The sequence below is a fragment of the Pangasianodon hypophthalmus genome, chromosome 27, assembly GCF_027358585.1.
Source record: "Pangasianodon hypophthalmus isolate fPanHyp1 chromosome 27, fPanHyp1.pri, whole genome shotgun sequence".
Lineage (NCBI taxonomy): Eukaryota > Metazoa > Chordata > Actinopteri > Siluriformes > Pangasiidae > Pangasianodon > Pangasianodon hypophthalmus.
In genome coordinates this window covers 5,385,971-5,408,840 of record NC_069736.1, presented here as the reverse complement: position 1 = coordinate 5,408,840, position 22,870 = coordinate 5,385,971, and the positions used below count along the sequence as shown (strand labels likewise).

The following is a 22,870-nucleotide window of genomic DNA, read 5'->3' as shown; positions in this document are numbered from 1 at the left end:
AGAAGCACTGGGCTAACATTACCTGGATTGCCATTTTGTTTATATGTTAGCTAGCTAGTTTTGTTTGGGAAACCTTTCTAGGTAAATGGCTAGCTAAGATTGTTGTAGGATGTTCCTGATCTTTTTGTTCATTTAAAAATAATTAAATAATGTATAGTTTTTAAAAGCCAAGGAGTGATGGAGAGATTTACTGACAGGTTATAAACCACACAAAACAGTGGGGATTTTTAAATCACATTAAAATCAGAGAAAGCCGCATTTTATATTTAATTAATGGCTCAACTACTAAAGTCCTCTTAACAAATCGTTAACATTTTAGTTGTATCAGAGTATTGTATGGTGAATACTGTCATTTATTTCTAGCCTATTTAAAAATATAAAGTTGTAGGCACACACTGTGACATACAGGAAGCTTAGATCAGATTTCATGGTTATCATGCAATAATTTTACATACCCTTCCAACCTCCATTTGCACGATTTAACCAGGATTTGGATTTGTTCAGACTCAGACATTGGTGTTCAATTCAGGTAGACATCCGAGCATGCAAAAATAAGGTCCATGATAACTTTTTACAAACAACAACCAAAAAACACAAGCCTTTCAGATTTGAATAATTTACTTTAAAAAAAGTGTAAAAGTTACAGATCCTTTTTTTTTCCCAGAGACAGATCTGCTCAATATTCAAAATGATGGTAGGTGTAACAAACCTGCCCCAAAAGTATTTGTCCTTAGTATACATAAATCTTGGCAATGCACCCTTGGCTGTATTTGAATGAGGTGGCTATACTGTATAATAATATCTCAAAAAAAAAAAAAAAAAAGAAACTTCATAGGAGTCATGTAGAATAAAATAAAATAATTCAATAATGCCATGAAATGTACAGCTTCAAAAAATATGGAAAAAAAACACTGCTGAAAAGTGTATATACAAACATGCAAGGAAGTATACAAATTACAGGGCAACATTTGTGACCATGAATAAGAAACAGGCCTTTTCTGACGGTTAAATTTGACATCTTTAAAGACTGCCTTACAAATAATGCATATTAGTTCAAATGTACAATATGTTTCATGTTCATATACACTGAATTCAATCTATTGCCTAGTTCAAGTTCATTTTGCAGTGATAGAAAACACTTCATAAATATATCATTTCTGCATTGTTTAGCTATTAACTTAACGCATTAAATTAAAAGGCAAAAAAGACGAGTGTAAATAAAAAATAGGCAACTTAATGCATTCATTTCATAAACGCTTTATACTGTTTTGTCTCGTGAAAGACTTTTTTAATGTAAATCCCTACACAATATTACCCATTTGTGGTAGCTAGAAAGAGATTTGATATAAATGTAATGTATACAATGGGATATATAATATATAAATATGGCATTTTAACATTTTGTTGTACAATCGTCTTTAAAATTACCATCTCAATGCTCTCAATTTGAATTTGGAAAAAAAACAAAACAAAAGGAAATTACTTGATTTTTTTTGCTTGCATTAATAAAAATAATTCTCTGCAAAGTCTACACTATAAACAAGAGTTTAGATTTCATTGTCAAATATTAGCTGGCGAGTTTATCTACAACAGGGCTGTGAGGGAGAAAGTGCCGTTATTAAACGAAGTTTGTTGCGTTCTCTCTCGAGGGTTCAGCTTTAAGTACAAATTGAGAGAGATATAATCAGAAGAGCTTTGTACAATAGATTACAAAGATGTTTAAAAAAAGGTTAAGCTGGGCTTCCCTTGCTGGTCCATTAGCCTCTGGGCTGATTACACTGTGGGCAGTTTGGAGTGCGATGGAGAGAGTCTCTTGCATATTGGTTTAGGCCGTAGTGGAAATGAGTGTGTGATGTTCCGTGAATCTTCAGGGCTTGTGGGAAAATTGCTGTTGCTGTAACAGAACCTTAGGCTACATTCACATTGACACAAACTGACACAAATCTGATTTTTTTTGCCTCAATCAGACAGGATTGTTTTTTCAGGACTGTGTGGATACAGTAGTCTGATCTTTTCAAATTAGACCTTAGGCTCTTTCATATGTGGTACTAGATTGGATATGTATCTGATAATTTGCCATCTGACATGATTGAGAGTGGTCAGATTCAGGAATTCCTGTGACCTTTTTCCCAACGCACTTTAATGCGCACATTTTGATATTTGGGGAATTGATTCAAGAACAACTTAAAGGAACTTACAGAAAACTGAGTAGTGTTCGAAACAAATGAAGATATGGCTGACTTGCGATTATGAATGTTAACCATCTAGCAAGACAGTTCCAATCTGAGCAAAAAATCAGAATTGTGAAAAGAGGCTTGTAATGTGAACATAGTGTTCAAATCAGGCCTACCAGTTGATCCATACATTTCTGTAGAGCACATTTGCGTAGGGATGTGGTCAAGTGATAAGACAGCTGATGGCAACCACAGGCCTTCAGAGATGTTTTTAGCTTCCATCCTAGTGTTATTACTCAACAATTAATCCAGCTAGCCCCCTTTGCTTGGGTCTTACATGGAGAAAAATGGCAGGGAAAAAAACATTAAAAAGTATGGCTGCCATTTGAAGCTCAATTTTCTATCCAAAAAGTGCAAGATTCAAAACCCTTTCCTCCAGGCCGGACCGTATCACCCCATCAGCGGCTGAGAGTTAAAGGGTAGTGATTGTACTATGCTTATTTCTGAGATGGTCGCATGCTTCCACCAAAAAAAAGATGACTGGCCTCTATGGATAGCACAAGCTGCCTTCGTTGGTTCAAAGTCAAAAGCCCAGAAATCCAGAAATCCGGCCTGTAAAGAAAGGCAGTGCTAGAGCAAATAGTTTCCCCTTCAACTTCAACCCCGAATGGTGGCTACATTTCAGAACGATGGTCCCAAGCACCCGTTTCAGAGGCATGCAGCTGCTTCCAGCCATGCTGGCCTCACTCCACTAGTCCTATAAGATGTTGAGGATGGCATTGTACATCTGTGTGAGGATGACTAAGTGCACAGGGAGGCAGGAGCGGCGGTCTTGGGTGGCCGGGCTGCAGGTTAACCAGGAGAGGGCGTTGTACTGCTCCAGCACAAACCTGCAAACCAGGTGTATATTAACCTATTTGTTCTGGTTCAGTTTTACAGGGACAAAAATGACTGTCAATCATGCTCTAGGCTCAATTATGTACGAACATGAAAAATAACTATAAAATCACAATTAGGTATTCAAAGAGATTGGGTTCAGGTCAGTATGTAATACTTATGTAGTATGTATTCAGAGTTTCAATTCTAGCCATCATCTCATTATCACCGTATCAGCAAAGGAAAAAAAATATTTCTTTCTGCAGATGCATTGTCTATTTCTCAAAATAATCTTTGGCTTAAAGACAAGTGCTTGTGTTTAAATGCAGTGGTCTACACACCGAACGTTTATACTCAAGAAAAACTTTGAAGGCGTGAACTACACGCAGGTGATTTGCATAATCTGAAGGGAGAGCCCAGAAAATCAACTTAAGAATGTGCGTAACCCGACTCTGAATACACGTAACTTTCCCCACATAAATAATGAAGTAACTTTTGGACTTATGTCATCAACTCTGAAATAAACGTGTTAACAAATTTTAAAAAACCATAGGCTCTACAAACAAGTTACAAAATAAAAATCTAATCTTATTCCCTGTCACATGACCACTATCTCTAATGTGTACATACATCTGCCATCTGCTGGATTCCTACTGCAAATAAAATAAGTGTTGATTAAGTAGTTGATAGGTTAATGGGACATCCATAGTTATCTAGTGAATAATCAAAAGACAATCAGGCACAAGGACAGACTGATGTCTACTGTGGTTTAATTTTGTGCTGACCTGAGCACATCTGAAGTGGTTTTGGAGTCCAGTGGATGTGGGTTCCTCTGGGACGTCTTGCTGGAGACAAGCTCGTCTGTCTGAGCAATGGAGATATGGTGGTGCAGAGAGGCCTTCAAAATAAACACAAAAATCACATTCTGAATATCTCTGTTAATTCACATTAAAGCACAATATTTTACTCTACCTTTTGGCTCCTGTGTCTTATGTGTGTACAGTTTCTTTTGAATTTTCATTTTTACATCCTTTATTATGTGTTCTTTCATACTGTACTTCTTACCTATTGGTTATAAGGACATTTGGAGGACATTAATTTGATTCCTACCTTGAGAAAGAGTGGACATTGATTCTGCGCTTGAGGACACGAGGCCCAGAACCAGTGAGGCAGTCCTTCTGCCTGAGCAGTGGAGACGTAATAGCCTAAAGCCAGGGGCTGCTGCTTCAGCTCTTCAGGAGCCTCACGGGACAACAACCGCTCACTCTGACTCTGTACGCAAGATGTCACACACACACTATTTACAACACTACACACAAATAGCAGGTATATATAAATGGTTGGGCAAAAGTTTAGTATGAGGAGCCTGCTTCATTTTGAAGGCATGTGACTTTTTGACCACTAGGGGCACTGTAGAGCTTCAAAAAGAGTAGTTGTGTTCCTTGAGAGATACAAAGCACAGAACACATTTTACACAAAAGAAGAATGCGCTGCCTTGGAATTTGTCAGCGTGGCTGGTGGAAACATGTTATTAGACAGTAACGATAAAGCAAAGAAAAGGAAAAACAGTCATAAAATTAACAGACAACTGGTTAATATAGGTAAAAGCTGAAGTTAAAAAGAAAGGATTAGTTTTCTTGACTGGCAAGTCTGTGAAAATGTAGCATGTCAATGAAACAAGGGGGCATCACTAAACACAAAAACGTTATTCTCCATACAACAAGCTGGGAAATCAAAGCGGTGTTTTAAAAAAAATAATGTGTTGTGTATTTTAAAACTACATCAGATCCCTCTAAAGATTCATCCAACACATTAATGACACATACATCACTTCATGACAAGTCAGAGATTATATAGAGGTTATAAAGACAAAGTATACATAAGCATGTAGGTGTATAGGAGTGTTAATCTACAGACCTAAAGGTTATGATCATAATAAATAAGGAATAAAACATGGCAGGTGTGCTGTAACTGGAAAGCTAGTGTGATACTGTTATTTTCCTATAACAGCACGTCCTGAAATGTTTTATCCATCTTACACCACAGCAATTTGCCAAACCTAACAAACTTTTATTTATTAACGAACAACAGTTAATCCTTTTTTATCCATTTATAGTTACATTTAAACCACAAGGGCAAAGAAATCTGTCCTGAAGATTCCCATGTGTCGGAAAACCTACTGACTGTTACAAAGACAATGGAGACTTCTCCTATGAATGTTGATTAAAACATTCTCTCTGTGATTTAGCTGTTACTACAGAAATGATAATGTATTGGAATGAGTGGAATAATCAAAACCTCTGATTTGAACTACTGTCAGAGCTGCTGTTATAGAAAACTAATCAACACCTTCTGGCCTATCAGATTCAAAGATTCAACAGCACTGTGGTATAAATTAGGTGTGAAGTGTTAACGGGTGTTGCGTGGAAACAGATGCTAACCCGAGTGTGAGGGAAATGAGAGCCCACCCCCAGACCAGAGGGGGAGCCAGGGGAAGGCACAGGCGAGGTGTTAGGGGAAGCGTGAAGGTTTCCGGTAATCAGCATCATATCGTGCTCAATATCTTTTTCCAGGTCGTCCGTGAATGGCAGGCCGAATATATCATCTAGAAGGGTTAGGACAAAAAAAAAAGAGTTCTGAGTCAGCCTGTAGGTGGACAGCTCCTTCTGCTGGTAGCATTACAGAGTGCAGGTTTCACAGTAAAATCTGCATGATGGTAACACTGACTATTTGCAGGTAGATAATAAATAGCATGGTAGCTATTTATTGATTTTAATGATTTTACATGAAGGTTTTTGTGTACCTGGGTTGTCCTCAGTAGGATAAGAACTTGGGGCCACTTGTGTGGTGGATGAAGTGGGAAAGACCAGGATGTGGGTGCAGGAAGCATCCTGTGGGGTGTTGAGCTGAGATGTCTGCAGGTTGAGAGCTGTGCTGCGGCCAAACACTGAACCCATAGTCACAGCATCTGCAAACACACGACAATTCAGACGGGAACTGTCAAGGCAAGAACTATCACTGAGTCACTGGTGTAAGAATCACTAAACACTGTTTAAATAAAGAATATGGTGATGACTAATGCTAGCCACAAATTTAGAAAAAGCTACTGGATTTAAAGAGTGGATCTGTGTTTATTTAAACCACTCAATGAAACCACTCACCTCATGGATACTAGGGCTCATTAAGGACACCTTTACAGAAGGTATTTTGTTTGCTGCTTATTATTCAAGCAAAAATCATAAAAAATGAAGGAAAAAAACATGGAGCAGGTCAACTAGAATGAATCTCAAACTGAGTTCTCAACATAGATCACTTTAATATAAAACCTGTCACTATGATTGGTGATTGGTGTTTTTTTTTTAAGTTCACAGGGCCTATTGCCACCCCATGTAAACATTCTAGCTCCATCACTGACTGACAGATGAATAAATGTAGAAAATATACATTTAAAAGTCGACCTGTTCATCATGTAATCTCCAAGTGTAGCAGCTCTTACCTGGCATGACCACAAAGGACCCCTGGGGCTCCATGGAGACCAGGCAGGCACTGAGGATGGACGGCGAATCAGCGGCTGAAATGCCACACATGCGACATGCCTCACGCAGCTGCCTGCTAATCGAGTGCAGAGAGTGTTCACCCAGCAACAGACTCCAGTCTGACGTGAGAGACAGAAATCAAGTTAAGCACTAAAAGTCTACTCTATTAGCTAAACATTGACAGCACAATTAACATTAATACTATATAGACATGAATGACAAGTGCTGAATGACAATAAGAACTGCACTGTTTGCTGAGAGACAGAATTCATGACAACTGACAATTAGGGATAACAGGTATTCTAACAGGTATTCTCAGATATTCAGGTTCTTTTCTTTGGAAAATTTTGTAGATACTTGAGCGATACCATAATTTTAACTAAAACACAGTTATATAGAAGACACGAACACTGTCTGAAACTCTGCCACAGAAGCACAGACCTTTCAGCTCGCCGTGACCTAATCGACCCAATCGCCCGATCACAATCCTCCAAGGAACTGCTGTCATTTGGATGATACCAATGCACCACTCCCACAGTTTCTGCAGGCCTATTTTGCGTGGGGAAAACTTGGGGCGGCGAGACCTGCGTGCCAAAAACCTTGCATTAATTCTCTTAATCCACAATAACCATCATAATTAATGGGACTTGCAGCAGGTCCTACCTGTTGGGGACATCAATGTTGATAATGCAGGTCTCTAGGAGTTCCCCCTGCTGATCAGTGCAAGAAGCAAGGATCCATCGCTGGTCATGGGACAGGCAGTACCCAACAAAGAGCACGTTATAGCGGGTGGTAGCTTCCTCCCCTACATCTGGTTGCTTAGTCCGCAGGGGGGCCAGGACAAACGGAGGACAGTATACTTGCATAGAGCTGGGGTTCTGCCACGCACACAGACAATTAGGTTTAGTTACTTATGCAGTGAAGTGACAAGAAGATAGTTGGTGCTCTGCTAAACCAAGGGCCACCACAAACATTGTTATTAAGAAATAATAACATTTTTGTAAGAAAACACTGAAATTTGTAATTTGAAGCAGGTTTCTAAAGGCTTAAGTGGGCATGAGAGACAATAACAACATTTTTACATTTAGCAGTTTCAGGATTACCTCTACGCTCTTGAACAAAGAGCCAATGGTGGCAGCCGGACCAAATCCTGTGAGGGATTTGATGTGCGTCTGTGTAGGAAGCCGGCGTCTGCACTGCGAGTGGGCAGAGAAAGCCAGAGACCGTAGGTGCTGCAGGTACAGAGGACTCTCACCACTGGCTGGCTGTAACAGGTACTGACATGGCACCACCTAAAATCCAGCAAATTTGATGAATCATTTTCTAATTTTACTTAAATTTTAAGTGAGAACCATTAAAGACCGTTATAGTCAACCTCATTTTAGCCAGACCTTATCTCAAATTGAGAAGACAGTGGCACATGCTGATACTAAATACCACTACTTGAGACTTCTGTCAGTATTACCATATGAGACACAATCATTCAATAGGTTTACAAATGTACCAATGTAGCTAGTAACTTATACCTACATACAATGCCTGCCTATGATAACAATATAGTGTGTGCTGAATATAGAGATATATCGTGTAACCAATAATTGGCATATCCCTAAACTGAATATATGGATGACTTCCTGCATCCTGACCTGTAGCACCAGCGCTGACTGTATGTTCTCTGGCAGCGTGCTCAGCATATCTGTGTAGCAGCGAAGAAGCGCCAGCAACCACATGCTGCGTGACTCCACCTCTTCTGCTTCCTCTTCCTCCCCTGACCCCACCCCGGAGCCTGAGCACAAAAAGGGGTCCACTAGGTACAGCACTATGGCTGGAGGGTAGGCGTGGCTATCCGCAGACTGTGCTGCTGTGGGAATGCCGATTCGCTCTCGCTCTGCCAAGCTATTAGGAAAAGATTCAGTGCCTCTGTTTATACGTTTATACATTATTGATACATTAATTCATTCATAAATAATCTTGCAATATACACCTTGGATAGACATAGTGAGAAGATCAGATATCACCTTGTAAGTTTTATCCATAGGTTACTTTCATTTGTTGGAATAATTAAATGCAATGGACAAATACAGTATGTATGCTCACCTCTCAGCATTATCTGTCAGATGGCTCTGCTGGTTTGGCGTTGTGTTAGGGACACTTTGTGTATCTGCACCTTCTGTGCTGGCCTGGCCCGTGCTGGTACTAGTGGGCGTGGGCGTGTTTCCTGATCCAGGGACTCCAGCTGCTGCTGTTCCTGCTGCTGTTTCTCCTTCAGGGGCCCCAGAGCCAGGGTTCAGCTGGGTGGAAGGGGCAGGAGCTGAGCTAGGTTGAGGCTTCGGGGGCAGGAGAAGACTGCTGTCTAACAACAGAGCTGAGAGCTGTGGGGCTGGAAAATCAACAGTAAGATGAAAACATGATGTAGTTTAAGATAAAGTTAGACAGTTTTAGATTATTATATATATCCCAATTATATTGAATGCTTTTCTTTTGTGCTCCCAATAGTAATTTTTAGATGTCTCGTAGTAGCAAGTCAAGGCCACTGGCCACTGGCCACTGGACATTACTGGGCATTACAAATGTAAACAGCTGTAGACTGCTAACCAAATTCAGCAAGGGTTCTTAGTTACAGTATGACTCATTTGGCAATTAAAATAATTACAAAATATGATGATTTGGCACGAAACACTGCAAAGTGCTACATCTCCATGGCTTCATTCTTGATGTAGCTATAGCAACAAGGTGCTGAGATATACTTACCTAATTTCTGCTTGCAGGTTTGGGCGTAGAGCTTGAGTTTGCTCAGATGATCCTCTCGGTATTGACCTGCCCATGGCCCTGTCATCCACTCATCCACCTCTCCTCTGTTCTCCTCCAGCTTCTCAGATTCCATTGGCCCCACTGGTACAATGCCATCCCTGGACATCCGGGCCAGCGGATGGTGCTTCCCCAACCGACATGACTAAAATACAAGCAGAAAAAATGGGGAAATGTTGGGAAAATATATTACTGAAAGACACAACATCACAGGATTTGTCTGAGGAATACTTAAAGATACCATGACTCCAATACCTCATAGACAGCACTGAGCTCCTGAAAAAAGGTTTTGGCTCCAGCAAGCAGGATGTCATTAGCAGGGCAGAGGACCAGGAAAGCAACATCCCTCTGACCCCCATAGGGCTCCAGAAGCAACTTCTCCCAAAAGGGCAGAGCCAGAGGGGACAGGGCCAGGAAGTCTCGGTCATACCCCAACAGCAGTGTGGGAATGGGGAGCGGCTCTGGAGATTCCTCCGAACCTAGAGGTCCAAGCATATATTTACAAAAACTAGATAAAATTATATGGAAGATTACTGAAGTCACTTTGGAAGGGATGACACACTGAAACAAAGTCACACTGAAGCAACAGGTAGAAGTCATCAATTATTTTTCTTTTTTTCATATACAGATTAACCACTCATCAGTCAAACACTTCAGACTCACCGTAGGAACCCCGTCCAGCCATTTTGTGGAACTGCTGCCATGTGAGTGGGCCCTGCACATGCTGTATGTTTTCCCAGGTCCGGCCAGTGCGCTTCTTTTGAATGGCATCTTGCAGGAAAGGCTGCAGAGACAGCAGCATGCGTACTACATCCTGAGAGGACAGCATGCTGATATCTAACACTGTGGGAGCATACACAATATATCATCACTCACCAAGAGAAAAAGAACTGCATCACAGAATCACAATGACAATATATTATACATAGTGAATAGGAAGCTATTTGGGATTCATCCTCAGTGTGAATTATTAGTGCATGAAGACAAGCTGAAGACATGCATATTAAAAAATGTAAAATTAAGCTAAATATTAGTGACAAGAAAACACTGTGGGTAAATAAATATAAACAAATATTAATTTTCTTTCATTTACGCAATACAGATGCAAAGTGCAGATCTCTTGCTCATGCTATGCATAGGCCATTGTAAAAGCTTAGTTTTGATGGTTTGTGTATTAGTGCCAATTTCAAGAGAAGTTCATGAGAGAATCATAAGTTTGAGAGAATCACAATGCATCTACAAGTGGGTATTTTTCATTCATTCATTTATCTTCAGTAACCGCTTTATCCTGGTCAGGGTTGTAGTGGACCCAGAAGCTATCCCGGGAACAATTGGTGTAAGAGGGAATACACTCTGGTTGGGACGAAATTGATATTTTTTTGTGTCTCTATTGGTTAATGTTAAGCTTGCAATGTTTTGCAGTACACTGGTGTGACTGAGTATTTACCATTCGTGTGAGGCCAGGAGTGCAGGGCACTGCTCCTCACTAAAGCCTGCTCCACCTTTCCACCAGCTGCATTGTCCACATACTGCAGCCCCTGCACCAGAGCGTTGTAACACTCCACACACGCATCACTACTGTCCGCCCACAGCCGATCAGCTACCCAGCTCTGCAACAGTGCCCTCTGCCTGCTACGGCAAGAACAAGCAGCGGGACTATGCAGAGATGCCACAGACAAGATAGGCTGGGAACACTGCTCCTGAATCAGTTCTAACACCTCCATAGGCGTTTGCTCCTGGGCCCGCCTCCCACCAGTAGGCGTGTCCCTCCTGCCCAGAGCTAACCTCCTCTCAGCTGCCCGTCCCGCCTCTGAGCCACGTCCAAAGATGTCCAGCTCATCCTCAAGGAAGAGTCCGGCACCGTGTGCCAGACGTCGGTTAGCGATGGCGCTGAAGCCACACATACAGCGATACTGATCCTCACGGGTGGAGTCAGGGATATAAATACCCACATCAGCACCCTTCACGTTCATATTGCAAGCACAGATGCAGCAGCTGTCAAAGCTGCGGTCCTTGAATACATCAAGGACAGAATCAGAGAGAAGCAGGATGACGTAGAGGCTGTGCGCCTCAGGCAAAACCGGCCCTGATGCCAGTGGCTCCACCGAGCTCAGGGGTAGGCCGGTGGAGGGTGTGGAAATGGGCGAGCTCAGCTCTGTACCGTCCTGCTTGATCGAGCCCTGCCCACTGGCAGTGCCTACACCACGGGGGGTGCGCGGGGTGCGTGGTGTGGGTACGGAGAAACGGGGTGTCGCTGGTGAAGGCAAGACTCCACCTGCTGTGCCAACAGAGGCGGTACCAGTGCTCATCTGGGCATAGTCTTGATCCTGCAGAGCACCGATGCTGGGAACATTACTGTAGAAGAAGGCAAGAGAAAAGACAGGTGTTATGACAGACCTGATACAAAGAACCATCCTGGACAGATGTGATGATGGTGTTGATATTTCCATCAAAATGTTTGCAAAATTTTATGCAGTCAGCAAACTTACACATATCCATCTGGTACAAAAGGAGCCTGGCTTGGGAGGCAGTACTGCTCCATCTTGGGAAGCATGGACCATGAGGGTCTGTAGTAGCACTGCTCAGGGATCTTCAGTGGGGGAAGACACTGGCTGGGTAATGTCCGGAGGGGAGCAAACATGGAACAACCCATCTGTGGCTGGACGGGTGGAGGACATGGTACAGAAATAAAAAGGTAAGTAATGCAAATAATGGTGTTGATTCTGACAGTAACTTTAAATGAGTAACTTTTAAAAAATAGATGACTATTCATAACATCTTCTGTGGTCTGTTTATTATGTCACTGGGCTGATGAATTCTCAATTCTGATTGGCCAGAAGGTGTTCTTTAATTTTAAATAATATCAGCTCTGACAGTAGTTCAGTTGCAAGGCAATTCATAAGTTTATATTAATGTGCTTGTTCTAGTATGTTATCATTTCTGTAGTAACAACTCATTCACAGTTACTTGTATGGCAGACGATCACATAATAGAAAAATAATATACAGATTAAAAACATGTTATCTTTGATATGGTGAAGTTTTCTGTAAGGAGATGTTTATTTAACATTTATGGAAGGAGTCACCAGTGTCAGTGTTTAGTACAAGTAAGATTTCTGACATGAGAAAGTCTTCAGGACAGGAATTTCCAGTTTCTCAGTCACATGAGAAGCGGCATTTTTAGCTGCATTGTATGCAATTTGCTGTGATATTAGTGGAATAAAACATTTTGGAAAATAATCAACTCATCAAGTTCCATCATGTTTTATTCCTTACATGTAATTCTTATGATGCACAATAAGAGACCGTAAAGGTGTATTAAGTGTGTGTTTTTAAAAAAATATTCCTCAAGGCCATATACACACCCGTATGTCCTCTGCTTTGGGGCTTGTCACACTCTCATCCATCTCAGACCTGAAGTCACTAAGCTGGCTGTTGGTGTGTGTGTTGAGGGGATGCTCGTGTCCTGCTGAAGGTGCTGGGGTTTCTTGGCTGGGGGTATCACGGTAGGTTGTGATTGGGGAGAAGGCTGGGTGCTGCTCCAGAGAGGGAGGAGTGGGGAACATCCGCTGAAGCTCTGCTACTGCTGAGATGAGCAAGAGGGAGCATAAAAGAGTATAAGCCAAGAAAAAGAAAATAGCTCTTCACAAGTCTTACCAAGTCCACTCTCTATACTATTAGAATATTTCTATCCAGGCTTTTAAGAAATTTAGAGCCAATTTCTAAAATGGTGGATAAAGGAGTTCTTGTGTAGTTTCCAAATTCATGTTTTCATAGTTAAATATTGTAGATATGATATCTATAGGAATATAGATACACATACAGCCATCTGAAGGTAGTTACTGTAAACCACCATATATAGGTGCATTCTGGTTTCAACCGCAGCTGGCTTGACTGTGGTCTGAAACGCAGAGTAAAATTAACGCCCGTGTGCTGCACTTGATGTGAATCACACTCACTTTAATTTCAGTGGGATGAGGAAGTATACAAAATAAAATAACAATTGTTTTCCAGATCTGGACAATTAAACTGGTAAACGTGACACACCTGTGCATTAAAATAGACATCTGACAGCAGTAGGAGCAGTGATGACACGAATTTGTTATGTAATCATTTACGGCACAATCTACCATCAAACAATCTTTCCATATTAATAACATTGCCAATAAATTCCTTTATGAGAGTTCCACTGAAAAAGATTAAATTAACTAATAATAGGGGAAAATTACACCTTATATTATAAATCCTATTCTACTTTTCTTTTGCAGTAAACTCCAGCAGGCTACTTCACAGGCTCTCACCTCCATATCTCTGTGCTTATAGTGTATTGTAGTTGTCTGGCCAGTAGTTTTCAAACAGAAACAGGAAAAATGCATCATCCCAATTGGCTAATCCTGTTTTTCTTCACAGCAGCAGGTAGCCAATAAAATGTCATTAAACAAAGGAATGCATTCATTAAACACTTTTATTATAATCAGTATAATAAATGTTATTACCTAATAGTGCACACACTTTAATAGTTCTATTAGCTTTTTTCCCCTATTCTGTTCTACATCCTATTCTAATTTCAGAGCCTATAGATTATCAGTGTTATTCAATAGACTATGTTAAATTGAACATTTCAATTGTATTGATACTGCAATGATTTGTTGTCATTACAAAATATATATATATTACAATTTAAAATGCAATGTTTTGTGTTTGTCTCATGTCAGTATCATTTCATGAAGCGTGTATTGGGATATGTCTCATATTGTGGCTTTAGTGTTATCGTATCACGCCTATAGGATACAAAAAAAACCAAAAAGATCTCCAAACATGACATACTTGAGGGATATGGCACTGCTACTCTCCCATCAATCCCCAGGGGGCGCTCTTCAGCTCCTGGCACCACATTCTTGGACGGCTGCTGATGATTAGGAAAAGTGGTCTGAAAAGATGACAAATTGGACAAGTTTAACAATCTTCCGGCCATTCTGTAAATCACATATGTGACACAGTGAAATATTCATTTCATGAGAAATTCCAAAAACAAAGCTAAAAAACAGACAAAAGCATTTACATTAAAATGTAGTAGTAGCTTGAAGAGATTTATTAAAAAGAAATAATAGCATAAATCATACCTCATAGCATAGTATAAACAGCAATAGCATAAATCATATCTTTTAACCTTGAAGAATATAACGTAACTATAACAACACAAAAACTACATGAGTAATTGTCACGGCCAGGAGTCCACTCCCAACTCCCAAAGTTGCAGACTACAGCTCCCATTATACTCAGTTCATGACTTCATGATCACATGACTTCACAGTCACACTCGTAAAACCCTGCACTGTGTCATGAAAGTAATTAAGCTACTAATCTGTTGTTACGTTTTCCAGAAACTTGGCGTAGTTAAACTAATTCTGAAGCTAATAACTGACAGATTTTATTAGTATAATATTGATGTTCTAAGCAGTCACTCACCCCTAGATCATCTTCTTCCTCCCCAAAGATGTTTTCCAAGTCAGATATGAGCACTATCAGATCTTTCTCTCTGGTCAGAGGCGGGTTGGCCTTTCCTCCAGACTCGTCCTGAGCCAATTCCTCTGCTGAAACAAGACAGCATTCAATGAGAGTGTCTGCAGCTCCTGAATTATGCATGGATAATTCGTAGACTGCAGACTCACCAAATTTAGGAGCGGAGCTGAAAATGGACATGGCGTCTTTCCCTTCAGGGACTGCACTGTTGCCATTGACCTCCTCTCCCTTAGAAAAACACACACATTCAAGCTATCCAAATTTAATAACAAATACAAAATGCATACCAGAGTCAATTCATTAGAAAAGTCTAGCATACCATAAAAATTGCAGGGAATACAGCATGTACAGTGTAACATATATGGTTTTAACCCTTTCCATCCTACATTAAGACCTATCTGCATTTCTTTATCATCTTTTGTTTTGCATCTTGTTGTCACTTATGACAGTAGAGTTATGTATCCCCAGATTCAGCATAATCTCATGCAATATAGCCTGTGCTAAAATGTTATAGCAGATCACAGTACTTAAAAAAGACAAAAAATGTAACTATTGGGTCTCATTTTCATTTTGTTTTTTGTTTTTTGTATCTCATTTCTTGTCACAAAATATGTCACCTACAAAGATGGTGAATTAATGAATTAATGTACTTAATGTACAAAACAATGTTGCAATGCTCCAGGTGGTAATATATTATACATATTTATATATGTATGTATGTATGTGTGTGTGTGTGGTGTTATAGCTGTTTTTTGTTTTTTATTACTAAATAATTTAATGATGAAAAAAAATGGCACACTGGTACTTGCTAACTGTAAAAAACGTAGGCGTCAATAATAAATGCAGGCTTCAAACGCACCTAAAGTCTCTTCTACATGCTAAACATTAAGATCTTTTCAATTAATCCATAGTAAAGACTTTTCAGTTTAACATCATAGTAGGATATTTAAAACATAACCATTAACATGACCAGGACAACAGTTGAAATGTTTAAACAAAAGCTAACAGAGCTGACAAATGTAAACAATTGCTGTGAAATCATTAACATGTTAGCACTTGATATGGAAACATGCTAGTCAGGGCTGTTTCAGCTCTGACCTACCCCCTAGTGGATATCGTTTTTGACAAAATGTCATTCGGGTAAGTATGTAAACAATTTTGCTTGCATAGCTACTCATCAGATATACTGTAACACTGATCTAAGTCAACATAAATAAAAGTTTTTAAATTAGACCTTTTTTGCATGTAAATATTTATTTTTCTAAGTTTCTATTATTGTTCAACCAAAGCTCTACATCGTAATCTTTGTCTTTTCCTAAAAACCACAAACACACCCTCCTGACCTTTGCTTTCCGACTTGGATCTCGGCTCTTCAGTCTTTTGGAGGTTGGGAAGCTGTACTCAATGTCCCCTTCCTTGAAGTCATAGGGATCTTCACCAGTTTCCCCAAGCCCCTCAACTCCTTGCTGCTGCAGGAACCCCAGAGTGCTCATGTGCTCCTGGAGCCGCTCTTCTGAGATCTTAAACCTCTTATGCGTCTGTGCAAAAAAACTGGCGACAAAAACAAGGTCATTTGTACCTGCAGTAGATCTAAGCACTAAATCTATATATGAGTGTATATATACCTCTTCAAGGCAGTTCCTTCCCCATCAGCTTTGATCTCCACCATATCACAGGGCAATTCTGGTGGCTTGAACTCAGCTTTGTCTACCCTGGGAGTCCTGTAACTCTTCCACCAGCCCCCACTGGGTTCTCTGGGCACTAGAGAGGCTGTGTACAGAGCAGTGTCACTCATTTCCGGGGCTGTAGGCACGGAAGTGCCCTCTAGGCATTGGGAAACATCCATGGGTGCCTCCATAACTTCAGGGTCCTGCACCCTAGGGTGTGGGCTTAGTGTAGGTGGTAGTGGTGATACTGGAGAATGGAGGAGAGATTCAGGCCCTTTTCTGCCAGTGAACATTTGTTTAGGGTACTTGCAGCCAGGCAAGGTATCCAGAGAAGTGTCCAAGGCTGCGAGTACCAGTTGAGGTCCGGGAGTTGCATCCTGCTCCGGGCATGGCTGCTGGTCTACAGAGAGGCGGTGGTGGAAGGGGGTTATGGCTGCCCGTTTGGGCACCTTGTCAGACTTGTCTGCTTTGTCAGCAGTCTTGCTTTTAGGTGTAGAAGGTGGGGGTAAAGAGGAGGATAAGGAGGAAGAGCTGGAAGAGGAAGAGGGGTTGGTAATGGGCTGGGAATTGGCAGAGAAGCCATTTGCTTGCTGCTGCTTTGACTGCTGCCTCAACCTTCAAGAGTAAAAAAACAAGAGGTCACCAATAGGGAGACATATTGTATAAAATCCATAGAGCAACTCATCTATTTATTAATACACTTGCAGAAACGATGGCCTTATTGGAAGGGTTGCACAAAAGATGCATTTCCTGATGGCAATTGGAACTACAAATGGAATTGCGTTGAGATCAGACGAGACCTAAATCGAACCATTGGGCCATATGTTGAACTTTCAGTATATATGGTGAAATTTGGTCCCCAGACTCAGTGATTCACTGATGCTTTGGGATTTTTTAGGCAGTTGTCCAGAGCTCTTGTGAAGACTAATGACATTAATAATAGCTCCAGACCTGGTTGGCTCTGCCAGGAGGTTAAAACTTGGCCATAGATTTTTGCGCAAATAATGACACCAATAAACACAAATATATATATATGTGTGTGTGTGTATGTATGTCTCTTGCTGATCTCCTGAAATAGTATATCCCATTACGAACACTTCACTAAGGATCACTCACAGCTCAGCTGGTGGAAGAGGTTTTTCTTCATCCATAAACTCTGGAATAGTGTTCCACAGTACACATAATGCCTTGCTTTTCTTATTTACTCATTTAATCTTCTATATGTAAAACAGTACTATTAATACAACTATTAAAAATGTTCTACATTAAAGAATGTCCAAGGTCCTCTACAAATGTCTCCTACCTTATTAGACATTATAGGAAGAGGCTTCTTGCTGTTATTCAACAAATATCAATTGTGGAGGTGCTGATGATTTTGAAACACATGTTTTGAAGTACTTGATCTTTGAATAAATCAGTCAGTCTGTCACTTGGTCATTTTCTATACTGCAATTTAGGGTAGCCAATCCAAGAAGCAATTAATCATCGCATATGAAGTGCAGTATATCTGAATTTGGTGGTAAGCCAAATTTAAAAGGGTGATGAGGAAGACCACAGAGCAGGTGAGGAAGAATGCTCACCTGTTACAGCTGCATGGGGCTCTCTCCCCCGGGTCAGTGAAGTCCCACACTGCCACCTCGCTTGTTACTTCCTTCTTTGGCACCATGCCGTTCGACAGATTGCATCTGTGTCAAGGCAAGAAGAGAGAAGCACTCTAGTGTATATTTATGGAGCATTATATAACTATATCATTAAAGCAACACTTGAAAGATGTTTATGTTCAAACAGTAAATGAAACACATCCTTTCAGCTTTCTACATGTTGACTGGGATTTGTCACTATGTACTGCAAATTTGCCTTGTTTGCTAGAGCAGGGATTTCTGTAATCCTGTCATATTTTATACCTCATTTTAGGTACAGTCTAACACTGATTTTATGATGCTAGACAATATGATATGACTCTGTAACTAATCTAACCCTAAGATCATCCATACTCTGGATGATGTGTCCATTTCTTGTCTTACAGTACCAGTAGAAAGCAGGAGAAGTTCTCAGGAGGTTGTGGGCTAACCACTGATAAATATTAATAGGCAAAAATAGCAAAATACTGCTGGAAATGTACATTGATTTTCTTGAATCAATTTGAATAAAACTTATTTGATGTTAAAACGTGTGCTCCGTTATCACATGTACCACAACAGTGAGTTTCTTGTAATGTTTTAATGTGTGCCAATATTTTATCCTTACTGAAAATAGAGAATGTCTGTGTGCAAACAAAAACACAGAGCACGAACTGGAAGCCATTTAGCTTTTGGCCTAACTTAAAGATGACATATTTTATATCATGTGGATGACTTTTATTTAAAAAGTAAAGTAAATAAATAAAATTGAACCTGAAACAATAAAATTTCATGACAAAACTGTGATGTTGCCTCCTAAAGCTTACATCTTACCTACACTGCAAAGAATGTCCTATAAATTCCTATTATAATATTGTGATAAACCAAATATAAGTTTATTAAGCTTATTTCTAGACATTGCTACTTATTTCTATGCTTTAAATTTTCTTATTCTATTGGCAGATCATATTGCTTCTTTATAGAAAAAAAAATTAAAATTAGCAAAATCATCTACCAAGAGCTGAAATTAGTAAAAAAAACAAAAAGAAGAAGAAGGAGAAAAAAATAGGTTCTAGAAATCTAGGTTTAATAAACTTATATTTGGCTTACTGTAATCTTATAACAGGAAAAACTAGATAAATGTGACTAATGTGCTAAGATATAATTTTTTTGCTGTATATTTCTATTTCTAAAGGCATAGTCAACTTTTAGGGTTTCTTTGTTGTGGCCAAGCTGAAAAAGATGTACAGGGGAAAAAAAGACGACATGTTGCGTAGACGTACTTGCGCTGTAATTGGTTCATGTAGCATTCCTTCCATGCTTGATGGACCATCTGATTACTCAGCTTTTTCTCCGAATGCTTTGGGCTGTGAGTGGCTCCGCTCTCTTGACTACTCACGCTAGAGACTGCGGTCTGAAAACCACTGTCACCTAGAAACGTACACAAACACATAACATTGTATCTGAAACAACATTCACAGTTTATTTGGTTTTAGGCTTGACAGCTGTTTGGTCTTGCTCCTCCCACTACAATAAATCAATTCAACAACAGTATCTGTGACAGTATCTTAAGCTTATCAGTTTCATTCATTGACCCTCAAGCACTAAACATACTAATGCTACAAACAACAATAATCAAGATTATCCGTCTTACAAAGTTTAAGCATTTAGCTTGTTCACACTTCATCCCTTTAAAGTTGGAACCAGATGATTATCAAATAATTAGCATTACAGGGGATTACAAATTATGGAGATCAGTGTGTATATACAGTATGTACTATCATGTGCACTGGGAACTGTAGGGTTAATAATGGCTTCTAGTAGGTAATAATGTGGGCCAGTGGGTCGTTATTGGAGCCATTAACAGGAAATGCACACTAAGCATGTTTACATTCAGACTGCAGAGGTGAAAGGTAATGAGGCTGGGACAAGAGGAAATGCACTCGGATCTACGGGGGAATGTAAAGAGCTGATCAGTGTCTTCAGCCCACCTAATAATTAGTTCATCTAAACCGGAAAGCTCAAGCATGTTCACTAGCTGAGTGTTATGAGTCCTTCATTAAAACCAAGACAACATCTGTTCAGATCTTACAGAATATTAACTCTAGAGCTGGGCAATCTGTAAAGAAACAGGATGTGCAGTGCTGACGTGTTTTATTCCTCTTATACCACAGCAATTTGCTTACTGTTACATTTTTTTTATTAAAGAATGACACTGTGCTCTCTATCCATTTATAGTTATGTTTCATGTTGCAGAACATAGGTGAAATGAGTTAGCTCATGTTATTACTTATAACAGCTATAAACACTCATTCCCTCACAATCCTCTCCCTTTTTTCTCTCTTGTAGTTAATAAAACAAAAACTGTCCTGGATTCTTTGTGAAAGTCGCCTTGAAAACATAAATTTATAGCTTTATCTCTGACTGTTACAAACTACTGAGACTGGAGACTCCTTCCACAAATATTAAATAAATGCCTCCTCACAGAAATCTTCACCATGTTAACGATTAACGCCTACACACTTTTTAAAACTCCATCTAGTTGTTACTATAAAAACGATAACATATTAGAACAAGCACATTAATATACTGTAAACCCGGCTGCCAGAACTGCCAGTGCTTCTGACCAATCAGAATCAAGCATTCAATATACTGTGGTATAAGACAATAGAATATCGATATTGTGATAACATATTGTCAGAATTAAAAAAAAAGCAGTTGATTAAATGTTAAAATTGTATACATTTTTTGGTCTTCTTTACATTGTTGAATCACTGATTTTTTTGGCAATTACATAATTGTCTACAGAAATGTTTGCTGAGAGTAAGACTTGTACGGTGATAAGATATTTTTGTTATATTGCCCACTCCTATTTAACAACTAAAATCATGTGCAATTTGTATTGAGTTTTTATGTCCAATTGACATATGTGTGTTTATGTGTGTGTTACCGGAGCAAGGCTGCTCTGGGGAAGTGGGAGGGGTGAGAGGAATGCCGCAGTTTGATGAGTCTCTAGTGCCACTTTGAGCTCCCTGGGCAGGAGGAGGCTGTTCCACAGGCAGATCAGCTTGGGCAATGAGCACAAAGGCAGCTGGGTAGATCATCCTCACACCACCTATAGTGGTACATAAGCATATATGAGAGAGAGAGAGAGAGAGAGAGAGAGAGAGAGTTGCTTGAACAAATTTATCTAAGAAATACAAATATTGCTAATATGGTGTAGAGAAACATAGCAGCCTGTGTCAATGTTGTAAATTTAATTTCTTAATATTGGTTTAAGTAAAAGGCAACTAAAACAGAAGACATCTGTCCTTATTTCACCTAAAAGGTCAAACGAAACTGCGCCCACACAAGATTAAAAAGCTGTCCTTTAATAAATACAGAACAGCTGTTTGCTTAGAATGAGCAATTCAAGAACACTCAGACTCTGATTTATTAAAGGTTTGCATAAGAACTTAAAAACCTTCACAAATAACAGTGCAAGCTAATTTAGTAACAGGATCTACAGAAGACAGCTTCTTTCAAATGAGCAAAATAGCTTGGCTTGGCCGTTTTGCGAGCTGAATGAATATGTAATTTGGGATGTTTCTCCAGAAACGTGCAAGATACAGGGTGCTGTCCATACAAATATATTTAATTTAGCACCCGCATTGTGATTTTCTGCAGCCTGAAGGTCACTTAAGGAATGGAGATTTGAAATTAATACAACTGAAGGGCAGGTATTAAAATTCATTTACTTAATGATGAGACTTTTTTTAATACATGATTACTTGATTATTGACACTTGATAATATTAATACTTGATGATGATTACCACAGTTGAGTTGGATTTATATTAAGTAATCACTGTTGCTCATCGAATGACAGAGATGTTTCAGAGATGTTTTTCTTCTTCCTGATCCCATGACTCTGCTGGGACTGTGTGTATAACTTGTCTAGGTGGAGCCACTCACCCACGATGACCTCCAGAGCGACATGGCTGTGGGGGTCGTAGCTAAGGTCACTGTTGTGCTCGCCCCTGCTGTGTTTCAGCGCCATGGGGTAGAAGTAGCTCCACTCTTCCATCAGCTTCCGTACTGCCGGATCGCTCATCTTAAACACCTGGCCCGTCAGAGTGCCACCCAACCCGTACGGACTCAGGATCACTGCAAGAAAGAGACAGAGACAAACAAACATGATAAATGAACACATTAAAATGCTAGGACTGCTTGTTCATGATTACAATGTGTCTGCTAATTTAGATACAAGAGCTAGCTGTCTTCCTAATTGTGAGTAATCAAGTGCTATATGTGACATGCAGAGAAATTTTTGACAACAGTTGAATGAAAAGCTCAGTCAAAGTTCCACCTATGAAGGCAATATTGCTAACAGGCAACTGTATGCACAACGTAATAAAGCCACGAAGTCATCAAATCGTAATGGGTGCACAGGATTTAGGGTATTTTTTCAGGCTTTTAATCTGCTATTTTGATTTTTTTTAGCAAATTAATAAAATAATGCCAATGTTTTAGTTAATTTAAGTGCTCTCTTTTACCCTCGGTTTAAAGGATAAGCTGATCCAGCACTTATCTACTACTCTTACAGCTCTCTTTAAGTGTTTCTCATAAGTGTTTTATCCATTAAAAATCAGTCCTTGAGATAAGCAATTTCTGCTATTAACGTGATGTC

The 22,870-nt window shown here is 39.8% G+C and overlaps 1 protein-coding gene across 4 annotated transcripts in view; it reads right to left on the bottom strand.

Moving 5' to 3' along the window:
• Positions 1-600: 600 nt before the first annotated feature.
• Positions 601-22,870, bottom strand: part of LOC113531032 (mediator complex subunit 13L) — a 92,895-nt gene continuing 70,625 nt past the window's right edge. For 2 of the 4 annotated variants that reach the window (XM_026921488.3, XM_053230220.1), the window contains exons 6-31: positions 22,156-22,347; positions 21,153-21,317; positions 19,486-19,633; positions 18,164-18,268; positions 16,542-17,198; positions 16,260-16,467; positions 15,066-15,144; positions 14,863-14,987; positions 14,221-14,323; positions 12,759-12,979; positions 11,884-12,053; positions 10,842-11,749; positions 10,058-10,237; positions 9,650-9,873; positions 9,338-9,539; positions 8,684-8,966; positions 8,233-8,482; positions 7,690-7,878; positions 7,250-7,464; positions 7,028-7,170; positions 6,547-6,705; positions 5,854-6,018; positions 5,492-5,655; positions 4,161-4,322; positions 3,836-3,948; positions 601-3,064 (exon numbers count right to left, since the gene is read on the bottom strand). In XM_026921488.3, the coding sequence (XP_026777289.3) occupies positions 2,932-3,064; positions 3,836-3,948; positions 4,161-4,322; positions 5,492-5,655; positions 5,854-6,018; positions 6,547-6,705; positions 7,028-7,170; positions 7,250-7,464; positions 7,690-7,878; positions 8,233-8,482; positions 8,684-8,966; positions 9,338-9,539; positions 9,650-9,873; positions 10,058-10,237; positions 10,842-11,749; positions 11,884-12,053; positions 12,759-12,979; positions 14,221-14,323; positions 14,863-14,987; positions 15,066-15,144; positions 16,260-16,467; positions 16,542-17,198; positions 18,164-18,268; positions 19,486-19,633; positions 21,153-21,317; positions 22,156-22,347 (5,663 nt within the window). In that variant the 3' untranslated portion in view covers positions 601-2,931. The remainder of the gene's footprint in view (positions 3,065-3,835; positions 3,949-4,160; positions 4,323-5,491; positions 5,656-5,853; positions 6,019-6,546; positions 6,706-7,027; positions 7,171-7,249; positions 7,465-7,689; positions 7,879-8,232; positions 8,483-8,683; positions 8,967-9,337; positions 9,540-9,649; positions 9,874-10,057; positions 10,238-10,841; positions 11,750-11,883; positions 12,054-12,758; positions 12,980-14,220; positions 14,324-14,862; positions 14,988-15,065; positions 15,145-16,259; positions 16,468-16,541; positions 17,199-18,163; positions 18,269-19,485; positions 19,634-21,152; positions 21,318-22,155; positions 22,348-22,870) is intronic. The other 2 variants (XM_053230221.1, XM_053230219.1) reach the window with 2 other exon arrangements.